At 47.6% G+C, this 25,192-nt stretch overlaps 1 protein-coding gene across 1 annotated transcript in view; it reads right to left on the bottom strand.

The window, feature by feature from the left end:
* LOC136586617 (macrophage mannose receptor 1-like) overlaps positions 1-25,192 on the bottom strand; it is a 300,895-nt gene that overhangs the window by 104,927 nt on the left and 170,776 nt on the right. Inside the window, exons 23-24 of the mRNA XM_066584760.1 lie at positions 19,844-20,079; positions 10,105-10,270 (exon numbers count right to left, since the gene is read on the bottom strand). Of these exons, the coding sequence (XP_066440857.1) occupies positions 10,105-10,270; positions 19,844-20,079 (402 nt within the window). The remainder of the gene's footprint in view (positions 1-10,104; positions 10,271-19,843; positions 20,080-25,192) is intronic.

The following is a 25,192-nucleotide window of genomic DNA, read 5'->3' as shown; positions in this document are numbered from 1 at the left end:
CACACCACTCCCTTGTCCCCTGTGCCCCAACCTGCAACACAGATCCAATCCCCCTCCCAGGACGCAGGCACGAGCGCCTCCCAGCCTGCACCCACACCCTCACCTCCACGGTCCTCCAATCCATCCAGCAATGTCTCTCAGCGCAGCGTTCAGCTGTCGCTAACACAAGCGTTGGAGCGAAAGCGGAAATACGCCTTCACAAGCTTTAAACGTGCACATTGCCAAAATAATCAGCCTGGAGATGCTGCCGTACAGGCTTGTCGAAACGGAGGCTTTCAAAAACATAGCGGTCCTGCGCTACTTGGTCCCCAGTCGCCACTATTTTTCCCGGTGTGCCGTCCCCGCTTTACACCAGCACGTCTCCCGCAACATAAATCATACCCTCACCAATGTGGTTACTGGGAAGGTCCACTTAGCCATGGACATGTGGACAAGTACTGGCGGGCAGGGCCACTATATCTCCCTGACGGCACATTGGGTGAACTTGGTGGAGGCTGGGACCGAGTCAGAGCCTGGGACCGCTCACGTCCTACCCACACCCAGAATAGCGGGTCCTACCTTGGTGCTGGTATCTGCGGTGTTTTATGCCACCTCCTCCAAACCCTCCTCCGCCACTTCTACCTCTCAATTAAGAGGTGTGAGCAGGTCACCAGCCGGTAGCACGCGGCGCGACAGCACAGCCGTGGGCAAGCGTCAGCAAGCCGTGCTGAAACTAATCAGCTTAGGTATCAAGAGGCACATGGCCTCCAAGCTGTTGCAGGGTCTGACGGAGCAGACAGACCTCTGGATTTCGCCGCTGAGCCTCCAACCCGGCATGATCATGTGTGACAACGGCCGTAACCTGGTGGCGGCTCTGTAGCTTGGTAACCTCACACGTGCCATACCTGGCCCACGTCTTCAATTTAATGGTTCAGCAGTTTCTGAAAAACTACCCCCACTTGTCTGACCTGCTCAGCAAGGTGTGCCGTGTCTGCGCACATTTCCGCAACTCCACCACGGACGCTGCCAACCTGAGGACCCTGCAACGTCGGTTTTAGCTGCCAGAGCACTGTCTGCTGTGGGACGTGCCCACACGCTGGATTTCTACGCTGCACATGTTGGCCAGGCTGTACGAGCAGCGTAGAGCAATAGTGGAATACCAGCTGCAACATGGGCGGCAGAGTGGTAGTCAGCCTTCGCAATTCTTTACTGAGGAGTGGGCATGGATGGCAGATATCTGCTAGGTCCTCGGAAACTTTGAGGAGTCTACCCAAATGGTGAGCGGCGATGCTGCCATCAGTAGCATTACCATCCAGCTGCTTTACCTGCTGAGAAGTTCGCTGCTAAGCATAAAGCCTGACACTTTGCCGTTGGAATAGGTGACGGGGGATGACATTATGTCGCTCGATAGCCAGACTATCCTCATGTCTATATCACAGCACGTTTTGGAGGAGGAGGGGGAGGGGGGGGAGGAGGAGGAAGAGACAGCTAGGCACACTGCTAGTGTGACTCTCCAAGTCAATTTACCAAAGCCATGGCCCTCATCCTGAATACTTGGGGGCTGGAGAACCCAAATGTTGTCCTCCTTCAGTATGTGGATAACCTACTACTGTGTGCTGATGACCTCTGCACAGCTGAGTCAACGTCTGAAAGCCTTTTCTGTTTCTTTGCCAATCCGGGGTACAAGGCCTCAAAACCCAAGCTCCAGTGGTGCGCAATGTCAGTTGTGTTCTTAGGACACTGCATCTCAAAGGGTACAAGATACCTCACCCAAGACTGAGTTACTGCCATCCCATTACCTCAAAAACCAAAGGCACTTCATGCCTTCCTTGGACTTATCTTCTACTGCAGAGCATGGATCCCAGAAGGCTCTCTATTGATGCAACCTCTGTACAATGCTTTAAAGACGGATCCTTTCAGTCTCTCATCGGAAGCGCTATCCAGCTTTATCCTGCTCAAGTAGGCCCTTTCCTTTGCTCCAGCTCTGGACTTACTGGATTACGACAATACCTTCATGCTCTTCATGTCAGAAAGACAAGGACATGCCACTGGGGTCCTTACTAAGTCTCATGGCAACAGACCCAGGCCCATCGGATACTTCTCCTTTCGCCTGGACCCAGTTGCTAGAGGTGGTCCCTCCTGCCTGCGGGCAGTCTTTGCAGCCAAAGCTCTACTGGACAAAACCTTGGGCACTCACTGGTGCTCCTGGTCCCTCATGACATTGTTGCTATCCAGAACCAGATGCAGCCCAAGCACCTGTCTGCGGCTGACACCCTCGCCTTCAGTGCTCTCTCCTAATACCTGACAACGTCACCCTGCACTATCCTGAATCCCTCAACCTTCCTTCCAATTCACGAGGGGGGAACAGATCCCCAAAATCCTGATGAACATGACTGTTTTGAGGTGATGAAACAAGAAACTTCACATCTCTCCACTGTGTTCGACACGCCACTGAACAACCCAGACCTCACAATTTTTGTCGATGGCTCCAGATACGCCGACAACCAAGGCATCTTTCACACAGGTTATGCAGTCACCACTGAAAACACCATCCTCCAAGCTCAAGAGCTGTCCCCCCAAAGTCCACCCAAGAGGCCGAATTCAAAGCACTGACCTCGACCTGTAAGCTCTCCAAGGGAAAGAGAGCGAATGTCTACACCGACTCCAAATACGCCTTTGGAGTGGTCCATGACATTGGAGTCATCTGGAAGACATGCGGATTCTTGACTGCAGCAAGCAGATCTGTGAAACATCATGAGGCCATCAGGGACCTGATGGATGCACTCCTCCTGCCCACTCAAGTGGCCATATTTAAAGTAAAAGACAACGGAAGGCTTAACTCTGCAGAAACACGAGGAAACCACTTGGCAGATATGGCAGTTAAGGAAACAGCTGCAGGACCCTCGAGAATTAAGAGTTAGGTGGAGGCAGAACTAGTGATGATGGTGCAAGCCCACCCCATAGACAAAAGACATCTTCAAGAATTACAGAAGAAATCTAACAAAGAAGAGAAGGACCTCTGGGTGAGAAAGGGGCCACCATCAACAGTCATGGGCTCTATGAAGTCAACAGGAAACCATGCTTATCCAGATGCCTATACCAAGCCGTAGTACAATGGACACATGGCCCTGCACACCTTCTTAAGACACTGAAGAATGCTTTTATCCTGAAGTACTACATGGCCCAAGGCATTTCCTCCCTCACTGAAAGATTCTGCATATCGTGCGCCATCTGTGTGAAATGCAATCCTGGACGCACAGAAAATGTCTCTCAGAAACACCTAGCCAAGCCTCTGAACCCCTTTTTAGAGGCTTCAAATCGACCACATCCAGGTGCTAAAGAGCGGCAGGTTTAAATATGCACTGTAGAGATGAGTGAACGTACTCGTTACGAGTACTTACGCACCCGAGTACCGCCATTTTCGAGTACTTGTAGCAGTGGGGAGTGGGGGGGAGAGGGAGAGAGAGAGGGCTCCCCCCTGTTCCCCGCTGCTACCCCCCGCACCGCCACGCCTCTCCCCGCCCCCCGGCGCCCCCCGAATCTTTTCACCCGAGTACTGAAGTACTCGAAAATGGCGGTACTCGGGTGCGTAAGTACTCGTAACGAGTACGTTCGCTCATCTCTAATGCACTGGTAATAGTGGACATGTTCTTGAATTGGCCGGAGGCCTACCCAGTGACTAATATGACCGCGAAGACCACAGTAGGGAAACTACTTAGCGAAGTGGTGTGTAGATTCGGAGTCCCGGAAGTGATTGAGAGTGACCAAGGACCAGCCTTCACAGCCAATCTGACCAAAGAAGTGTGGGAAGCCCTAGGAGTGAACCTAGCATTCTATACCCCCAATCATCCCCAGAGCAGTGGGACAGTAGAAAGACTTAACGACACCCTGAAAAACAAAATGTTGAAAATGTCCCAAGAGACTGGCATGTCTTGGACTGAGATCCTGCCTATTGCCCTATTCAGCGTCCGGTACACCTCCCAAGGAGAACATTCACTGTCCCCCTATGAGATCTTGTTCATGTCAGCCCCCAGGACTAGGTTGCTCTTTCCCCTAACAGCTCCAGCTCCAGTCTGATGTACAGACTAAATATGTGATGACTCTGGCACAGGAACTAACCAAAGTACATGCCCAGGTGTTTTCTTCTATTCCAGATCCAGATGCCAGCATGGGGATTCCTCGAGGACTTGGTCTATATGAAGAAATTTGTGAGAAAACATTCCCTTGAACCTAAATATGATGGTCCCTACCAGTTGCTACTGACCACAGCCATTTCAGTGAAACTAGATGGAAAGAGCTCCTGGATCCACGCCTCCCATTGCAAGAAGACTCCGATTCCTGAGGAACAGACATAATTATGCTATTGTTACCATGCGGTGGTTGCTGTTACTCCAGGTGAGGGAGGAGGCGGTGTGCGGAGTCCCGCGGTCGAGGCGCATTCCCCCGGCTGGTTGTGCAGCTACCGGGGGCACGGGTGCCTGGCAGCGTGCCACGCACGCGCACCTGTGAGTGTGGATGCCGTGCACGAGCTCCCTTTTATTATGTTCTGTTAGGAGTTGTCTGTCTCCCTCTCTCTGCCCCTGGGCGGAGGCTATTGTTTAAAGGTCAGGCAAAGACTGGCAATCACTGCCAGTTATTGGTTTCCCTCAGTGTGCTAGCAAGTCTGCCTTGGTTGGTTTCCTGCTTCTGTCAGCTTGTCTGCCATACTTTGCTATTATCAGACAGGTTTTTCCATCTGCCTCAGTTCTTAGTATTGTTTGTGTTGGTTATTTAAATCTGCCTTTTCTGTCAGTATTCTACCCTTTCCATCCCGGTACGCCAGCGTCCCTTTTCGGTCCCTAGTGAGTAGGGACCGCCGCCCAGTGGCCTTCCTGGGGTTAGCCAGAAGTAGAGGCAAGTAGGCAGGGACAGGGGTTGTGGGTGAGATCTAGAGCTGGCATATCAAGGATAGTGTACCATAACATAATAACTGGCCCTTAAAAATTGCTCTCCTATGGAGGCCATGAGTACCCTAGCAAGTCAGTTGCAGGATTTAGTGGTTGTGATCCAAGACCTGTCCGATCGTATGGTGGCCCAGGGGAAAACGGGAGTTAGTGCATGTTTCTACCACCCCTTCTATTCCTGAACCCACGTGTCCACTTCCTGAGGTATTTTCAGGGAAGAGGAGCAAGTTTTTTGTTTTTCAGCAGGCATGTAAATTGTATTTTCGGATGCGGCCCCGCTCCTCCGGCTCGGAATCACAGAAAGTTGGATTGATTATGTCCTTACTTCGGGGTTCCCCCAGACATGGGGGCTACTCCTTACCTGAGAGTTCGACTTGCCTGCAGTCAGTTGATTTGTTTTTTTCGGGAACTTGGAGGTATTTTTGATGAGCCGGACCGTGCGGGGTTGGCGGTATCCCATCTCCCGTCTCTACGTCAGAGGCAGCAGTGGGTAGAGGACTATTGCTCTAAATTTAGACTGTATGCAGGTAAAACATCTTGGAATGATAGCGCCCTTAAAGATGTGTTTTTGTTAGGTCTTTCGGACGCGGTCAAGGATCTACTCATTTCTCATCCCGTGACACTCAATGATGCAATGGAATTGGCGGTCAAAGCTGACAGGAGGCTGAGATCTAGAAAAAAGAGGAACATCAGGCCCGTAAGGCTAGGGTAAGGCTAGGGAATCCAGAAGACCTGCTCCTGCTTCTCCCATGCCAACTTCTGGTGCCGAGCCTATGGAAGTGGATCACCTAAGTCCCGAGGAACGGCGACGGTTTCGGATGACTCATCGCCTCTGCCTCTATTGTGGGAAAGCCGGACATCGTGTAGCAACCTGTCCTCAGAAGCGTCTACAACATCAGTTTGAACTGGCGGAAAAGCTTCAGATCCTTGGTGATTTTGGGGAGGATAGCCTAGGATCACAGGTACTCCCTATGTTGTTGGTGCCTTGTCAGATTGGCTTCCGGAATTTCACTCGGTCTGGTCAAGCTTTTATTGATTCTGGGGCTGCCGCCAATTTGATTAGTTTGAGTTTTGTCAGACCTCTGATGACTGAATTTTCGGTGTTAAAGATTCCCATACACTTCAGTAGTATTGATTCTACCCCTCTGTCTGCAGGGGTTGTACAGTGGAGGACTCCCATGTTACAGTTCACTGTGGGTGTTCTCCATTCTGAGGATCTGTCGTTCTTGGTAATGGAAAGGATGTCCGTTGATGTAGTGCTTGGTATGCCCTGGTTAGCACTGCACAATCCCAAATTTGATTGGTCCACTCGGGAATTGACACATTGGGAGTTGTCCTGTCATAGTCACTTAGCTACTATATCCATGTGTTCAGAAGACACCATACTTATTCCTGAGTATTTGGCTGATTTTCATGATGTATTTTCCAAGAAACTGTCTGAGTCTTTGCCTCCCAATAGGGAGTGGGACTGTGTTATTGATTTGATCCCTGACAGTCCCATCTCTAAGGGAGCCATTTTCAATTTGTCTTGGGGTGAGCACGAACCCCTTAAGTCCTATATTTCGGAGTCTCTGGCCAAACGACATATCAGGCCGTCCAGTTCCCCTGCCGGAGACGGTATTTTCTTTGTACAAAAGATGGATGGGACATTGAGGCCTTGTGTGGATTATCGGGCTTTGAATAAAAATTACAGTGAAGAACCAGTGCTCCTTGCCCCTGATTCCTGATTTTTTGAATCAGGTGTTAGGGGCCCACTGGTTTTCCAAATTGGACTTACAATTTAATTAGCATCCAAAAGGGAGATGAGCGGAAGACGGCGTTAAACACCTTGTTCGGGCATTCTGAATGTCTAGTCATGCCCTTCGGACTTTGTAATACCCTCGCTGTGTTCCAGGGATTTATGAACGCGGTCTTCTATGACTTCCTGGGGGTATTTTTGGTCATATATCTTGATGACATTCTGGTGTACTCCCCAGACTGGGATTCACATGTGCGGCACCTGAGGCTGGTTCTGACCCGTTTGCGTGAGTACCAACTTTTTGTCAATTTGGAGAAATGCATTTTTGGTACTAAACAAGTGTCTTTCCTTGGTTATGTCATTTCATTTGAGGCTTTTAGTCGCCTCAAAAGGGAGTTTACTACTGCCCCGATGCTAGTACAGCCTGACGCGCAGCGACCGTTCTTCATTGAGGTCGATGCGTTTGAGGTGGGGCGGGGGCTGTATTGTTTAAGGAAGTCAGTGGGAGACCTGGGTATAGTCCATGTGTGTTCTTCTCGCGGAAGTTTAGTTCGGCGGAACGTAACTACAACTTGGGTAATCGTGAGTTATTGGTGTCCCATTACCGTGTATACTGGTTATAAAAACTTGGTATATCTCGCCAATGCTAAGAGACTCACAGCTTGTCAGGCCAGGTGGGCGTTGTTTTTCGCCAGGTTAACCTCGTCGTTACATATATTCCAGGGGAGAAGAACGTGAAGGCAGACGCCCTCTCTCGGAGTTTCGGGAAAGTGAAACAGTGGCTCCCGAGAATATCTTGGCACCTGGGGTGGTGGTGGAATCTGATCTCGTTCATCATTTACAAAATTGTCAGCAGGACGCTCCCTCGGGGGTGCCGGAGGGCAGATGGTTTGTGCCAGAGTCCTTGTGTCTCAGAGTCATTAAAGAGTCTCACTCATCTGTTCTCGTAGGCCATCTGGGGGTTCAGGGGTCTCTGGATCTTTGTTCTAGACACTACTGGCGGACAGGCATGTCTTGGGAGATCCGCGACTTTGTGAAGGGATGCTCTGTCTGTGCACGCAGTAAAAGTCGGCGTCAGCATCCGGAGGGGCCTCTGAGACCGTTACCGCTACCTTTTCGTCCGTGGGTTGCATTTATCACCGATCTACCTGAGTCTCAGAAGTTCATCCCTACCCTAGTTGTTGTAGACCGTTTCTCAAAGATAGCACATTTCGTTGTGTCAAAGAAGCTACCTTCTGCGATAGAATTTTCCAAGATTTTTGTAAAAGAAATCTTTCGTCTACATGAGTTTCCCGAGAACATTGTATCTGATCGAGGTGTTCAGTTTGTTGAGCAATTTTGGCGAGCCTTCTGTAGAAATCTGGGAACGTCACTTTCCTTCTCGTCAGCTTTCCACCTGCAAATTAATGGTTAGACTGAGCGGAAGAACCAGGATTTAGTGCAATATTTACGGTTGTTTGCTTCCAAAAAGGCTCATCAGTGGGCAGAGTTCCTGCCGTTGGCAGAGTTTGCACTAAACAACCGCATTTGTTCTTCCACTGGGGTATCTCCATTCCTTTGCGTATATGGTCAGCATTCTCGCTTCCTTATAGCTATTTCTACTCCATCGGCCTGTCCTGCAGCTGATGTCGCCAAAGATGTGCTGCAGGGGGTATGGAAAGAAGTACAGAAGAACCTGGAAGCAACGGGGGCTCGTATGCAGTTGCGTAGTGGGAAGAGTCTGTCAGTATCTGAACCTTACAGGATGGGACAGAAGGTATATTTGTCTTCAAGAAATCTCAAGTTGAAGGTTCTAATTTTGAAACTGGCGCCGCATTACGTGGGTCCCTTTGTTTTCACGCGGGTAGTAAATCTGCTTGCTTATGAACTTGATTTGCCAGCTACATGGAGGGTTTATGGGTTTTTTCGTAAGTCATTATTGAAACCTTTGGTTCGCTGCATATGAGAACTTTTATATGAGAGCTTACGCCAGCGTCCCTTTTCGGTCCCTAGTGAGTAGGGACTGCTGCCCAGTTGCCCGCCTGGGGTTAGCCAGGAGTGGAGGCAAGTAGGCAGGGCCAGAGATTGTGGGTGAGATCTGGAGCAACCGGGCTGGCATATCAAGGGAAAGTCCAGAGGACTACGAGACATCCTACACCCCCCTAAAGACTCTTTCCCCTAAGCAATTATAATACCTTTAAGCCCATAGGGACAGCAACTGACTTCTCTATGAGCAAAGCCCCTGGCAAGGGGGGGCATGGGATAGCTATGACTCGTCTAACATGCGGCACAAAAGAGTTTCGAGGCACATTGAGACTGATAAGATAGGCCCAGGATTAAGGACAGATAAAACAGTCATTTTAAGGGGGGATTGTAATGGATTGTAATAAACTAAGTAAAATGCCTATTGCAAATATGTGCTTCTGTTCTACAATTGCTAACACAGCTGTCTGAAAGTGCTGACTAACTACTCGCTCCCCCTCCCATCGTCTACTCAAGATGGCGCTCCCATCCAAGAATGCAACTAGGATACCACAGATGATGACGTCAGCTCCTAGGCAATAACCAATCAGCTACAGATTCATACTTCATGACGTACTAACTATGCATACAATCTATAAAATCCCATGCAGCTTGATTAGAGTAAAGAAGTTTCATTTTTGCTGAGCAGTGTGCCAGAGTGATTCTTCCTGTGCATGCTCAAGCCTTGGAACTTCTAATTAGGAAGGGGGCAGATATTTATCGGGTACTCCAAGTGCAAATCCATAACAATATAACCTGAAGTAACAATAAGCAATATTTAGTTCACCAAACAGTCTTTAGGCCTATAAGCATGGGATGCCTGCTACAGCTCGGTGCCCAGCCGACTGAGGATCAATCTCTCTCTAGCTCACCAATACACAGTCAGCATTGCAAGAGGGCAGGAAATAGAGGAACCACTTGGCATGACTTCACTATTCAGCACTCCCTTCTCTGTTCACCAGAGGAAAACTGCCTGTTAGACAATCGCTACAGCCCTGTATCACTAACCAGGAGAGACTCCCTTTGTCTGTCCATAGCTTAGCTACCCTCTCTACACACACTGCACTTCCTGATCCTTCCTGCTCAGCTCTGTTCATTCATTCTGCCCCCTCTCAGAGACCAAGTACCATTACAAGAAAACATCATACTAACATTAAACAGCGATAAACTGTACCCTCCTTACATCTGTGTAATTATCCTTCTATAACCTCTTCTTCCCTCCCCTCTTCTTTCCATAGACTTCCATCAGCAGCATAAGTCACAACCTTTCTCCACTCTCTGTGTTCCGTCTTAGTGTGTCTTTGTCACTAGAGATGGACATCACTTGACAGGAGGCAGTGGGCAGCACTTGGAATTTTGTTAGTTATAGCATTGGCTATCATATTAACACATGTAAAGGAGCGCTGGAGTTAATTATATTAAATAGGGAAATGAGCAGCTTACCGCTAGTTTGTTTGCAGATGGAAGAATAAGTCTCATTACAAGGCGATGTCTTCCACTGCCCATCAGTATCCACATATACACAGGAGGTGCTTTTCCTCGGCTCCTCAGCGGCCCATTTTGTGTAGCGCACTTTCCAGTTATCAACCCATTTATACGTATTTTTAGTCTGAAAGAATTAAAGTTGTATACATGTAAATTTCAGCAGCGATAGCATTTTACACTTTTTCATGCATATGGCTCTCTAAGGCCTCAAGAGAAATTATATATTTTATAAACAAATATTTTATTGGTTTTAAATAATGCTATCAATAGAAATCACATAAATGCAGCATATAGAAATAAGAAAGGAAGAAAAAAAAACACATGATGATCCAATTATAATCTGGCGTGTGCTATCTGTAGTAAATGCACACAGTAAAACACTAACATGCCATAAGGTAAGTCACGTCTTATAAGTTGTATCAATCCATTAGTGCAATCAACATTAGGAGTTGGTATTGAGGATCACCTGGAAAGAAAGGAAGTTTAACAGAGGGGACAGGGGAGAGTAACAGGTGTAAATTAATAAAACTGAACTTGAAATTGGGTCCAATGATGTAAAGGTTAAGAGCTGCACACATAGGAAGCTACAATGTGTATAGGTATGGTGTACTATAGAATCTACACAGACTGAAAATAAAAAACCCAATGATTGTTTTATCTTTAAAGAAAGTTATCAAGTATATCCCGAAAAATCAAGCCATTTTGGCTACTGAGTTTTAAACCCAGCTAGAGAATCAAGTCTAGTCGCAATCAAGTGTTCCATTATACAGCTATGCTGAACCATCAAGAAAATGTCTGACAAGGAAGGAACCTTGGCACTCCTCCATCGTTTTGCTATAGAGGTTCTGGCAGCCGTTAAGATATGGGATATAATGAGAACATAGTAACATAGTTTGTAAGGCCGAATGAAGACAATGTCCATCTAGTCCAGCCTGTCTATCCTCCTGTGTTGTTGATCCAGAGGAAGGCAAAAAAAAACCAAGAGCAGAAGCAAAAAACTCCAAGAGCAGATCAGCCGATGTGCCCTCCTCTATGTCCAAGAGCAACACTAGGGTCCCAACACACCTTAATGTGTAGGATTGAACATATTGCATAGTGGGTTTGCTCCCAGAAGGTTTTGAGATGTTCACACGACCACCAAATATGCATTAAAGATCCAATTTGTTTATGGCATCTCCAACACTAGTTAGAGTGTTGTGGTGACATTTTAGATAGGCGGTATGGTGTCAGATACCATCGATATAGTAACTTCCTATTGGTTTCCAGATGGTTCACACAGTGAGAATATTTATAACTAAGTGAGAAAGCCTGTGACCATTGATCTGCGGAAAAAGATTCGTTAAGATCCTCTTCTCATCTGGTTTGAAATAGAGGAGTAAATGCGGGAGAGCACAATGCAAGTGAGGGGTATGCCTTAGAAATACCTTTAGAGTGTTGCTCCTCGTTAAATAAAAAGATTTCGTACTCCGAGCAGGGCAAAATAATAGGAGGGATATAAGATTGAAGGAAGTGTCTAAGTTGTAAATACTTGTAAAACTCCTTATACGGGATATGAAATATGTTGTGTACACGAGTGAATGACATAAGCATTGAGTTTTCAAATATATATCCTACTCGATGAATCCCCTTAGCTTTCCATGTAGCCAAGCCTATATCTGGAATTAGTGACTGAATCACTTCCAGAGGTAGTTTAAGGATCCGCAGAGGAAGACTGTGGTTTGTGGACTTTTTCCCAGACATATAGAGTAGCAGATATTGTAGGTAATGATGATTTTGGGAATGTCTTAGTTAATTTAGAAATCCATAATAGGTGTGATAAGCTAGGGCAATCCAAAGTACTAGCTTCTATATCCACCCAGTGCTTAGATGAGTCATCTAGCCACCAGCTTTTTAATTGGTCAAGTAAAGAGGCATGGTAGTAATTTTTCAAGCAGGGACAACCCAAGCCCCCCAGGGAAGGGTGGAGGTATAATATTCTAGATGCCACTCTTGCTCGTTGGTTATGCCAGATAAACTGCAGTGACATATTTTGCAATTTGTTCAAAATGTTATTAGGTACGATCACTGGGAGATTACGAAAAAGGTATAGAATTTTGGTTAGTAGTATCATTTTGGAGAGAGCAATGTGACCTATCCAGGAAACCATGAGGTTGTCAATGTTTTAATATCCTTCTCTAGAACGGCAAATAGCTTTTTGAAATTAACTGACACCAAATTATAAATGGGATATGTTAGCGTTACACCAAGATAGGGAATTTGTCCATTTGACCACTGGAATGGGTATGTCTGTTGCAATTTTGTTTGAGTGCGTTTGGGGATCCCCATATTAAGGACTACGGATTTGGAGGCATTAACTTTATAATAGCTAACTGAGCTAAATTCACTAATAATATTAAAAAACAGAGTTAAGCGAAGATTCAGGGGCTTCCAAACTTAAAATAACATCATCTGCAAACAAGTCAATGCGGTGTTCTAAATTACCTATTTTAATACCTAATAAAATATCTGGTGCCGAGCGTATCACATGTGCGAAGGGCTCCATCACCAAAGCAAACACTATTGGGTAGAGCGGACATCCTTGACGCGTCCCATTGGAAATGTCAAAAGGGTGAGAAACTGAGCCCGAGGTATAGATCTGTGCAGATGGACAGGAGTATAAGGCTAGAAATGAAGAGAGTAGGGAACCACAAACACCAAACCTTGTGAGCACCTCTCTGAGGTTACCCCAATGCACTCGGTCAAATGCCTTCTCCGCATCCAAAGCTAGGAGCAGAGAAGGCGTTCCCCGCCCAGACACCACAGAGATAATACTAATATAGCGCCTTGTGCCATTCACTGTCTGGCGCCCCTTGATGAATCCCACCTGATCTCTAATAATTAGACTTGGTATGACCCCAGATAATCTTTTTGCTAGTACTTTGGCATATAATTTTATATCCGTATTTAATAGGGAAATAGGTCGAAAATTCTGTGGAAGGTCAGGTGATTTCCCAGGTTTGGGTAGGGTAATAATAAGTGCCTTTAACATCTCTTGGGGGGTATGGCCTTTATAAACAATTTCGTTGAATACCTTAGTTAGGTAGGGAGCTAGAAGAAGTTTGTAGGCTTTATAATATTCATTTGTGAGGCCATCTGGGCCGGGGGACTTATTGGATTTTAAAGAATCAATAGCCTCTATTATTTCCACTGAGTTGGGGCAAAAAATCCACCTCAGATTGGGATAATGTGGGCAGGTTCAAATTGATCAGAAATTTTGATATATTGATGTCTGAGGTCTGAATGGTTGATTTATCCTTGGCTAGATTATATAGTGATTGGTAATAAGTTGCTAAGGTGTCCGCTATACCCTGGGGATCAAACATTTTATTATTTTTGGTGTCGTAGATAAAGGGTATGCGCGATTTAGCTGAGCGTTGTTTTACTTGCCTCGCTAACAGAGCACCTGGTCTATTACCCTGCCAATAATATGTCAGTTTTAGCCTTCTCAAGGCTAGGTCATGTTCATAAATCCGCAGTTCGTGAAATTGTTGGGGACAGAAGAAATTTCCTTTGCCCTCACAATTGAAAAAGAGGTTTTGTTCATCCAATGTAGAGAGCACAGTTTGGATTGTAGTGATAATAAAAGGGAGTTTCTATGTTTTTTATTGTGGGAGGCTTGTTTTAGAAAATGACCCCGCATAATTGCTTTATGTGCACACCATAGGGTGGAGTCAGAGACTTCCCTGTTATCGTTAAGGTCACAATAGTCAGAAAGTACTTGTTAGGATTGAGGGGCATACAGAGGATGCTGCAAAATGTAATTGTTAAGGTGCTAAATTTTAATAATTCAGTGGTTAAAGCATTCTTGGATAGACATGGCCATGGTTGTGTGATCTGACCACGAGATGGTGCCTATGGAGGTGGAGATAACATTGTTAAGAAACTTCTTATCTACCAGCATAAAGTCGATTCTACTATAAATTTTATGGGACTGCGAGTAGAGATGAGCGAACGTACTCGTTACGAGTACTTACGCACCCGAGTACCGCCATTTTCGAGTACTTCAGTACTCGGGTGAAAAGATTCGGGGGGCGCCGTGGCGGCACGGGGGTAGCAGTGGGGAGTGGGGGGGAGAGGGAGAGAGGGCTCCCCCCTGTTCCCCGCTGCTACCCCCCGCACCGCCACGCCTCTCCCCGCCCCCCGGCGCCCCCCGAATCTTTTCACCCGAGTACTGAAGTACTCGAAAATGGCGGTACTCGGGTGCGTAAGTACTCGTAACGAGTACGTTCGCTCATCTCTAACTGCGAGTAAAAGGTATAATCGCGTTCCGTTGGGTGCTGTAACCGCCAGACATCAAATAGATCATTTTCATTAAGCAGGGAAATAATGGATGATAGTCTGTCATTAAAGGGGTTGTCCCGCGCCGAAACGGGTTTTTTTTTTATTCAATAGCCCCCCCGTTCGGCGCGAGACAAACCCGATGCAGGCATAAAAAAACCAAACCGTCCAGTACTTACCCGAATCCCCGCACTCCGGTGAGCGGCCCCATTCAGAAGACAGAAGACAGGACTGCGCAAGCACGTCTAATCGGGCGATTAGACGCTGAAGATTAGACAGCACCATGGCGACGGGGACGCTAGCAACGGAGCAGGTAAGTGAATAACTTCTGTATGGCTCATATTTAATGCACGATGTACATTACAAAGTGCATTAATATGACCATACAGAAGTGTATAACCCCACTTGCTTTCGCGGGACAACCCCTTTAACTTTAGTGGTAGAAGAGTCCATAGAGGGCCAGAGAGTCTTGTTGAAGTCTCCTACTAGTAACAGAGGGCCTACTCTATGACGTTTAATAATGGTGATAATTTTCTGAATGAATGATTGTTGTTTGGTGTTTAGAGCATATATTGAGGCTATCGTAAAGTCACAGTTATTGATGGAGCACGTTAATATGACATAGCGACCAGCCTCATCAGTGATGTCTTTAAGGGAAAATGCCATTGTGTCTTTGAAGGCTATAGATACCCCGCATATTTTATGGGATGCTGGTGAGGAGAAAATGTGGGGGAAGCATTTGTGTGAGAGACGGAAGGCATCCTCTTTATTTAGATGTGTCTCCTGGACACATAGGATATCTGTGCCAATTGATCGGGCTTCCTTCCATAGCGTGGATCTTTTAGAGGGCGAGTTTAGACCTTTAGCATTTATAGAAATTAAATTGAAAACATTTTAACTAAGTAAAAATAGTTGTTTGTATCCAGACAGGAATCTGGATTGAACCTACTGATAACGTCAGCTCTAGGTCAGACAGCTTCCAGGCAAAGCACATCAAGGAAATATGCAAATACAGTAGTATCTGGGACCAGAATGTACATAAAAAGAACATGTAACATAACAAGGGCTATAAGCCCTACAACACAGGTGAAGGAGATAAACAGATAGAAGAGAGACAACAGGTTAAATGGTATCAAGACTACCAGAGGCCAACTGGGGGAACTGGATTTACTATCCACCAGTGAAGAAACGTGCCAGAAACGGCAAAACATTTGAAGGCGGACACCTTTGATGAAAAACAGCGATAAAACAAGATGGCTTGAGATGCTGTAAAAAATAAAAATAGCAGATCTCTGTATTTCGCAATGTGTAAAAAAGGAAGTCACTCAGACCGTCCATTGCCAGACTTCGTAATCCATTCCTCACGGATATCGGGGAACGGTTTCTCTCGCTAGGTCCAGGGGATCCCTGTGCCACAAGGTTCCAAGCTTTACACAGTTGCATCGCTTCCTCTGGAGACTGGGCTACATACTTAGAGCCGTTTTTAGTCATTATTACCTTTACAGGAAAACCCCATTTGTAGCTAATGCCCTTTTCCCACAGGATTTTGGTACTGGAAGCAAAAGCTCTCCTGCGCAGAAGGGTGGCCACTGACAGATCTGTGAATAGCTGAATATTTTTGAAGCGGTCAGGACTTATGCGGGAGAGTCTAGCAGCGCCCATTATTTTGTCTTTCATGTGATAAAAGTGTATCCGGGTAATAACGTCCCGAGGAATCGAGGGCGGCAATGATTTAGGCTTAGGGAGCCTGTGAGCATGGTCGATCGTCAGATCAGGTTGAGTGGCATCCGGGAGAAGGGGAGTGAAGTAATCGATAAGAAAGTCTTTACGTTGATCATTTTTAACTGTCTCAGGAATGCCTATATGACGGATGTTATTTCGCCTGGACCTATCCTCTATAACAGCAATTTTTTGTTTCAAAGCCTCTAAGTCGTCCGCCATTGAATTGGCGGTATCCACAAGCTCATTATGGGCTGATGTCAGATCCTCCATTTTATTTTCAATGCGTGAAGTGCGATCGCCGATGGAGGTTATTTCTGTTTGCAGTGAGAGGAGAGCCTGTTGTATATCCTTCTGTATAGCGAGCTTTAGATCAGCTAACAGGGAGCGCATCAGTGACTCTGTAATGGGCATATCACCTGGTTTAGGGGGCTGTGAAGGGGTTACAGTGGGGACATGTTTATGAATTGCACACTGTTTTTCTTTGGAGAGGAGAGTAGCAGGCGCTGAAGGGGTTAATGCATGAAAGCCATCCATGCTCTCCTCACTCCCCCTCCCTTTCCCCTCCTGTGCCTCTGATAACACTGCTGGTGATGGAGAGCTGTCAGCAGAGTGAGGCAGAGACTCATCAAGGAGTTGTGATTCCTTCCCCTTATCAGAGTCCCCTGTCACAGTGTCGGAAGCTGTGCTGGAGCCCACGTGGAAATGCTACTGCTGCTGGTGGCCGCCATCTTGGATTTTCCCACTACCAGGAAATCACTTTGTGAGCTTTGCTGGGCTCTTCTTTGCCCTGCCTTTTGCCATTCTTCAGTGCTGGGAGGTTCCAGGAGGCTTTATGAGGGAGGGGAATCTTCCTGTGCTTGTGTCCGCTGCTGCTTAGTGCTGCTTTAAGCCGTTGGTGCAGGCAGAGAGTAGAGCTATGCTTCCTCTGCCATTGGCTGCTGGCCACGCCCATCGAGAAATTGTATATTTTAAGAGCTGTTTAGGGTACATACGAGAGTCAGGAGGGGTATTGTGTCTCCTTAGGAAGAGCACCCAGAAGGTGTGTGGAGACACCTAGGAGGTGAGTGAGGAGACTTATAAGGCCATGCAAGCTCCTCTGGGTAATTTACGTTTACAGCACAAACAGAAAAAAATACAAATTCGGGCTTTATTTTTTATTCATTTCTTATAGGATTAACATTTCACACTAAATTACCTAATAAATGGATTCTTCAACTTATAACAGTAGTGTAGATACCTAAAAAGTGTATGATTTTTGTTTCTATGTATTGTTAAAGTAATCACTTAATTTAGGTGATGCTCACGGGGTATCGTAACCATATCAATCAGGTATGCCGAATTATTATTTGATGCATCAGAGAAGAAAATGAGAAACACTCAATTAAAGGGGTTGTCCCGCGAAACAAAGTGGGGTTATACACTTCTGTATGGCCATATTAATGCACTTTGTAATGTACATCGTGCATTAATTATGAGCCATACAGAAGTTATTCACTTACCTGTTCCGTTGCTAGCGTCCTCGTCTCCATGGTGCCGTCTAATTTTCAGCGTCTAATCGCCCGATTAGACGCGCTTGCGCAGTCCGGTCTTCTCCGTGTTGAATGGGGCCGCTCCTGCCACAGAGCTGCTCCTCGTAGCTCCGCCCCGTCACGTGTGCCGATTCCAGCCAATCAGGAGGCTGGAATCGGCAATGGACCGCACAGAAGACCTGCGGTCCACCGAGGGTGAAGATCCCGGCGGCCATCTTCGCAAGGTAAGTAAGAAGTCACCGGAGCGCGGGGATTCGGGTAAGTACTATCCGTTTTTTTTTTTTAAACCCCTGCATCGGGTTTGTCTCGCGCCGAACGGGGGGGCTATTGAAAAAAAAAAAAAAAACATTTCGGCGCGGGACAACCCCTTTAATGTTTTCAAGCTCTTCTGTTTTATTGTTTCAATGCAAGAGGTTATATGAGGCATCTCCCATAAAGTAAGCAATTCAAACCTACAGCATGTGTGATACTTCTCTCTTAGTAAAACATTACAAAGCGTAATTATGAGAGCACTGCATGCTCAGTATCTGAAACCCTGTTAGTAAAAATGTCATTACAATCTTCTGCACACATACTTATCTTGCTACGCACTGGGTACAAATATTATGCACATGACACTACTGCATAAAATACATTTTCTTACTTTCACAGTGTTATATGCATAATAAGATGTATTTTATACTAAATAATCCCTTTTCTATGCAGTTTTTGCAAACATTAAATTACTAAATATTTTTATTATATTTTTTATTAAAGTGGCTCTCCAGTTTCAGGCCAACATTCAAAATTCTATTCCAAGATAGGAGCATGGAGGAGTATATTACCTGCACTTGATCTTCTCCTTTGTTCCTCTGTTGCACCAATTCCTGTCTTGTTTTCAGGTGGTCAAGATAGCCGCCACAGTCTTTAGACTACCTAATAACCCATAGTGCATTGGAAAGCTACCAATGCACTATTCCTGCTCTGTGATTGGTCAGTGCTGCTCACGTAATCAGTGCTGGCCAATTACAGAGCATAGCACAGTCTAGGTAGAAAATGTTGGTGACCATCTTGGCTTTCTGAAAAGAGGACCAGAACAACGTAATGAAGTGTTGGAGAAGAAGATCAAGTGCATGTAATATACCATCTTCACCGACCGGTCCCACGATAGAATTTTGTCCCAAAAATAATGGGTAATTTTAAGGGGTATTTTACAACATTACTTAAAACTTATACTGTATGACCATAGTCCTCTATGCCAGTACATTAATAATAACAAGGGCTTCTGTTAGGACATTAACACCCTATCTATAACATCCATAGGCCCTAATTAGGACGCATCCTTCAAGCAGGTGGCTGCATTATTTATGAGGACACTTATGGCTGACATTTACAAGTGAGTCTATGGCTTGCAGTAGTATGGAGGCTACAATGGTGTCTATGGCTTTCTGGGGGGTGTATGTATAGCACTTGTGGGAGCTTCTGTCACTCGATAATTATTTTAGGCTTTTTGCCTTCTCATATGCAGGAAATTTGGGGCCATTCAAAAAGTGCTTTATGAAAAGTTATGCTACCATGGGAGGAAGTTTGAGAGCTTGTACCTACACTGAATCACTGCATTAGGCATATCTACTCTATGATGGGATGGTCCAGTTTTTGGGCGATCATATCTTTATGACATTAGGGAACAGATTCCACAAAGTGGCGAACATCCTCTATACTCAACTCGACCTATGTCCACTGCAGCAACTCCATCAGTTGGTGCACATTTTGTGGAAGAGTGGGAGCAGATCGGAACAATCCTTTCCATATCCCAAACATTTCCAATGCAATTACATTCCAGTGAATTTGGGACCAAGACCGTGTGGAGAGTTCTTTGTTGTTTTCCTCCAACCACTCCCTAGTTATTTGATCTTGATGACAGAGAGCAGGTGCAACTGTTCAGAAATACTGGCAGCACACCTCTGGGCATCTACAATCTGCCCGCGGTCTAAGTCACTCAAGTCACCATGTTTAACCATGTCTGCCAAATGTCTTCTGATGTGCAAAGGAGAGGTCAGCACATTCTCTAGGACCAGATCAACGTTGCGCAGAAGTTTCTATCTGTTTTTTTCTTATGAATTAAAAATTAATAATAAAATTCTTCTCACCTCGTTCCCGCTGTAGAGGCCGATCCAAAAAGGCTCCTTATGTTTAGCCAAGTGAAGTTTTAGAAAAGATGCGGTGAACTCGTCTAAGATGCTGACTAGCTGTGCGTTATCCATCCGACACGCCTGATGGGCATCGTCCCAGCTCCTCTTGGTTTTATCAAACTTGTAGCTGGCATCTCCATATTTATAGTAGTTACGGGCAAGAGGAGTGGTGGGAAGAAACGGCAGACTTGGGTCTAACGCAAGTTAATGCAAACAAACAAGTTAGCAGAAGACAAGAAACTCTTACATTAGAAGAGATTAAAATAACATTATAGCTAGAGATTAGCGAGCACCAAAATGCTTGGGTGCTCGTTACTCGGGACAAAATTTTTGCGATGCTCGAGGGTTCCTTTCGAATAACGAACCCCATTGAAGTCAATGGGCGACCCGAGCATTTTTGTATATCGCCTATGCTCGCTAAGGTTTCCATTTGTGAAAATCTGGGCAATTCAAGAAAGTGATGGGAACGACACAGCAACGGATAGGGCAGGCGAGGGGCTACATGTTGGGCTGCATCTCAAGTTCGCAGGTCCCACTATTAAGCCACAATAGCGGCAAGAGTTACCCCCCCCTCCCAACAATTTTTACTTCTGAAAAGCCCTCATTAGCAATGCATACCTTAGCTAAGCACCACACTACCTCCAACAAAGCACAATCACTGCCTGCATGACACTCAGCTGCCACTTCTCCTGGGTTACATGCTGCCCAACCCCCCCTGCACGACCCAGTGTCCACAGCGCACACGAAATTGTCCCTGTGCAGCCTTCAGCTGCCCTCATGCCACACCACCCTCATGTCTATTTATAAGTGCGTCTGCCATGAGGAGGAACCGCAGGCACACACTGCAGAGGGTTGGCACGGCTAGGGAGCGACCCTCTTTAAAAGGGGTGGGGCGATAGCCCACAATGCTGTACAGAAGCAATGAGAAATCCAATCCAGTGCCACCTCCATCTGGAGCTGCACACGTGGGCATAGCAATGGGGAACCTATGTGCCACACACTATTCATTCTGTCAAGGTGTCTGCATGCCCCAGTCAGACCGGGGTTTTTTATAAATAGTCACAGGCAGGTACAACTCCGCAATGGGAATTCCGTGTGCACCCACAGCATGGGTGGCTCCCTGGAACCCACCGGCTGTACATAAATGTATCCCATTGCAGTGCCCTGGACAGCAGAGCTAACGTCAGATTAAATGCAGGTGGGCTTCGGCCCACACTGCATGCCCCAACCTGCCCGGGGTTTTTAATTTATAGACACAGGCAGGTACAACTCCCTATTGTGAAGTCCCTGTGGACCGACAGCATGGGAGGGTGCCAGGAAGCCATCGGCGGTACATAAATATATCCCATTGCAGTGCCCAGCACAGCTGAGGTAATGTGATGTTTAATGCAGGTGGGCTTCGGCCCACACTGCATGCCCCAGTCAGACTGGGGTTCTTTAGAAGTGGACACATGCAGTTACAACTCCGTGTGGACCGACAGCATGGGTGGCTCCCTGGAACCCACCGGCGGTACATAAATATATCCCATTGCATTGCCCATCACAGCTGAGGTAATGTCATGTTTAATGCAGGTGGGCTTCGGTCCACACTGCATGCCCCAGTCAGACTGGGGTTCTTTAGAAGTGGACACATGCAGTTACAACTCCGTGTGGACCGACAGCATGGGTGGCTCCCTGGAACAAACCGGCGGTACATAAATATATCCCATTGCATTGCCCATCACAGCTGAGGTAATGTCATGTTTAATGCAGGTGGGCTTCGGCCCACACTGCATGCCCCAGTCAGACTGGGGTTTTTTAGAAGTGGACACATGCCGTTACAACTCTGTGTGGACCGACAGCATGGGTGGGTGCCAGGAAGCCACCGGCGGTACATAAATATATCCCATTGCAGTGCCCAGCACAGCTGATGTAACGTCAGCTTTAATGCAGGTGGGCTAAAAATTAATTGGATTACACTGTAGGCGAGGGCCCCAAAAAAGTGGTGTACCAACAGTACTAATGTACCTCAGAAAAATTGCCCATGCCCAACCAAGAGGGCAGGTGAAACCCATTAATCGCTTTGGTTAATGTGGCTTAATTGGTAACTAGGCCTGGAGGCAGCCCAGTTAAAATAAAAATTGGTTCAGGTGCAAGTTTCAACGCTTTAATGAGCATTGAAACGTATAAACATTGTTTGCAAAAATTATATGACTGAGCCTTGTGGGCCTAAGAAAAATTGCCCGTTCGGCGTGATTACGTGAGGTTTCAGGAGGAGGAGCAGGAGGAGGAGGATGAATAGAATACACAGATTGATGAAGCTAAAAGGTCCCCGTTTTTGATGGTGATAGAGAACGATGCTTCCATCCGCGGGTGCAGCCTACATATTGTTTAGGTATCGCTGCTGTCCGCTGGTGGAGAAGAGAAGTCTGGGGAAATCCAGGCTTTGTTCATCTTGATGAGTGTTAGCCTGTCGGCACTGTCGGTTGACAGGCGGCTACACTTACTGTGATGATTCCCCCAGCCGCACTAAACACCCTCTCTGACAAGACGCTAGCCGCAGGACAAGCAAGCACCTCCAGGGCATAGAGCGCGAGTTCAGGCCACGTGTCCAGCTTCGACACCCAGTAGTTGTAGGGGGCAGAGGCGTCACGGAGGACGGTCGTGCGATCGGCTACGTACTCCCTCACCATCCTTTTACAGTGCTCCCGCCGACTCAGCCTTGACTGGGGAGCGGTGACACAGTCTTGCTGGGGAGCCAGAAAGCTGTCAAAGGCCTTAGAGAGTGTTCCCCTGCCTGTGCTGTACATGCTGCCTGATCTCCGCGCGTCCCCTGCTACCTGGCCCTCGGCGGCGCAAGCCAGCCGTCCGTCTGCTCTGTCAGACCCTGCAGCAGTTCGTGGGCCGTGTGCCTCTTCTCTCCTAAGCTGAGTAGTTTCAGCATGGCCTGCTGACGCTTGCCCACCGCTGTGCTGCCACGCCGCGCAACACCGACTGCTGGCGACGTGCTGCTGCTGACACATCTTGATTGCGAGACAGAGGTTGCGTAGGAGGAGGAGGGTGGTTTAGTGGAGGAAGCATACACCGCCGCAGATACCAGCACCGAGCTGGGGCCCGCAATTCTGGGGGTGGGTAGGACGTGAGCGGTCCCAGGCTCTGACTCGGTCCCAGCCTCCACTAAATTCACCCAATGTGCCGTCAGGGAGATATAGTGGCCCTGCCTGCCTGTTCTTGTCCATGTGTCCGTTGTTAAGTGGACCTTGGCAGTAACCGTGTTGGTGAGGGAGCGTACAATGTTGCGGGAGACGTGGTCGTGCAGGGCTGGGACGGCACATCGGGAAAAGTAGTGTCGACTGGGAACCGAGTAGCACGGGGCCGCCGCCGCCATCATGCCTTTGAAAGCCTCCGTTTCCACAAGCCTATACGGCAGCATCTCCAGGCTGATCAATTTGGCTATGTGTACGTTTAATGCTTGAGCGTGCGGGTGCGTGGCGGCGTACTTGCGCTTGCGCTCCAACACTTGCGCTAGCGACGGCTGGATGGTGCGCTGAGAGACATTGGTGGATGGGGCCGAGGACAGCGGAGGTGAGGGTGTGGGTGCAGGCCAGGAGACGGTAGTGCCTGTGTCCTGAGAGGGGGGTTGTATCTCCGTGGCAGGTTGGGGCACAGGGGGAGAGGCAGTGGTGCAAACCGGAGGCAGCGGTGAACGGCCTTCGTCCCACCTTGTGGGGTGCTTGGCCATCATATGTCTGCGCATGCTGGTGGTGGTGAGGCTGGTGGTGGTGGCTCCCCGGCTGATCTTGGCGCGACAAAGGTCGCACACCACTGTTCGTCGGTCGTCTGCACTCTCAGTGAAAAACTGCCAGACCTTTGAGCACCTCGGCCTCTGCAGGGTGGCATGGCGCGAGGGGGCGCTTTGGGAAACAGTTGGTGGATTATTCAGTCTGGCCCTGCCTCTACCCCTGGCCACGGCACTGCCTCTTCCAACCTGCCCTGCTGCTGCACTTGCCTCCCCCTCTGAAGACCTGTCCGCAGTAGGCTTAGCAAACCAGGTGGGGTCAGTCACCTCATCGTCCTGCTGCTCTTCCTCCGAATCCTCTGTGCGCTCCTCCCTCGGACTTACTCCAATTACTACTACCTGAGTGATAGACAACTGTGTCTCATCGTCATCGTCCTCCTCACCCACTGAAAGCTCTTGAGACAGTTGCCGGAAGTCCCCAGCCTCATCCCCCGGACCCCGGGAACTTTCCAAAGGTTGGGCATCGGTCACGACAAACTCCTCCGGTGGGAGAGGATTCGGAACCATTGCTGCCCATTCTGGGCAGGGGCCCGAGAACAGTTCCTGGGAGTCTGCCTGCTCCTCAGAATGTGTCATTGTAATGGAGTGAGGAGGCTGGGAGGAAGGAGGAGCAGCAGCCAGAGGATTCAGAGTTGCAGCAGTGGACGGCGTAGAACTCTGGGTGGTGGATAGATTGCTGGATGCACTTTCTGCCATCCACGACAGGACCTGCTCACACTGCTCATTTTCTAATAAAGGTCTACCGCGTGGACCCATTAATTGTGAGATGAATGTGGGAACGCCAGAAACGTGCCTCTCTCCTAATCCCGCAGCAGTCGGCTGCGATACACCTGGATCAGGAGCTCGGCCTGTGCCCACAGCCTGACATGGGCCTCCGCGTCCTCGCCCGCGTCCACGTCCTCTAGGCCTACCCCTACCCCTCAGCATGGTGTATTACCAGTAGTGCAGAAACAGAACGCTGTAATTAAATGTGCCGCTTATTGGCCTGTGGTTGGAGGCTGACTTCGCTTACGGAATGCACAGCAGAGCCAGGAAGGAATTTTGCGCAAGCCTGCTGTAACACTTAGCTGGCTGCGTATTAATTAGGACTACTACCCCCAGCACAGATGCAGTACACTGAGGACGGTCACAGGCAGCCCAAATAGAATGTTTTTTCCCAAATTTTTTTGGAAAAGCCCACTGCCTATATAGACAGTATATCTCTTTCACCTTTTTCACTGTCCCTGCCTCACCACTACTTGCCCTATACTATGTAAAATTACTGCAGACTGAGGACGCAATGCTCTGCACGGCTGATATACAAAAAAAAAAAGTGCAACACTGCAAAAAGCAGCCTCAACAGTACTGCACACGGTCAGATGTGGCCCTAAGAAGGACCGTTGGCGTTCTTGAAGCCTAAAATCACTCCTAACACTCTCCCTATAGCAGCTCCAGCATCAGCAGCACTTTCCCTGAGCTATGTCAGAATGCATCTGTGGTGAGCCGCGGGAGGGGCCGATTTATGTACTCGGGTGACACCTGATCTCGCC

This window comes from Eleutherodactylus coqui, chromosome 12 (assembly GCF_035609145.1).
Source record: "Eleutherodactylus coqui strain aEleCoq1 chromosome 12, aEleCoq1.hap1, whole genome shotgun sequence".
NCBI classification, from domain to species: domain Eukaryota; kingdom Metazoa; phylum Chordata; class Amphibia; order Anura; family Eleutherodactylidae; genus Eleutherodactylus; species Eleutherodactylus coqui.
The sequence above is the reverse complement of the archived record's forward strand: the minus strand, read 5'-3'. Positions and strand labels throughout refer to the sequence as shown.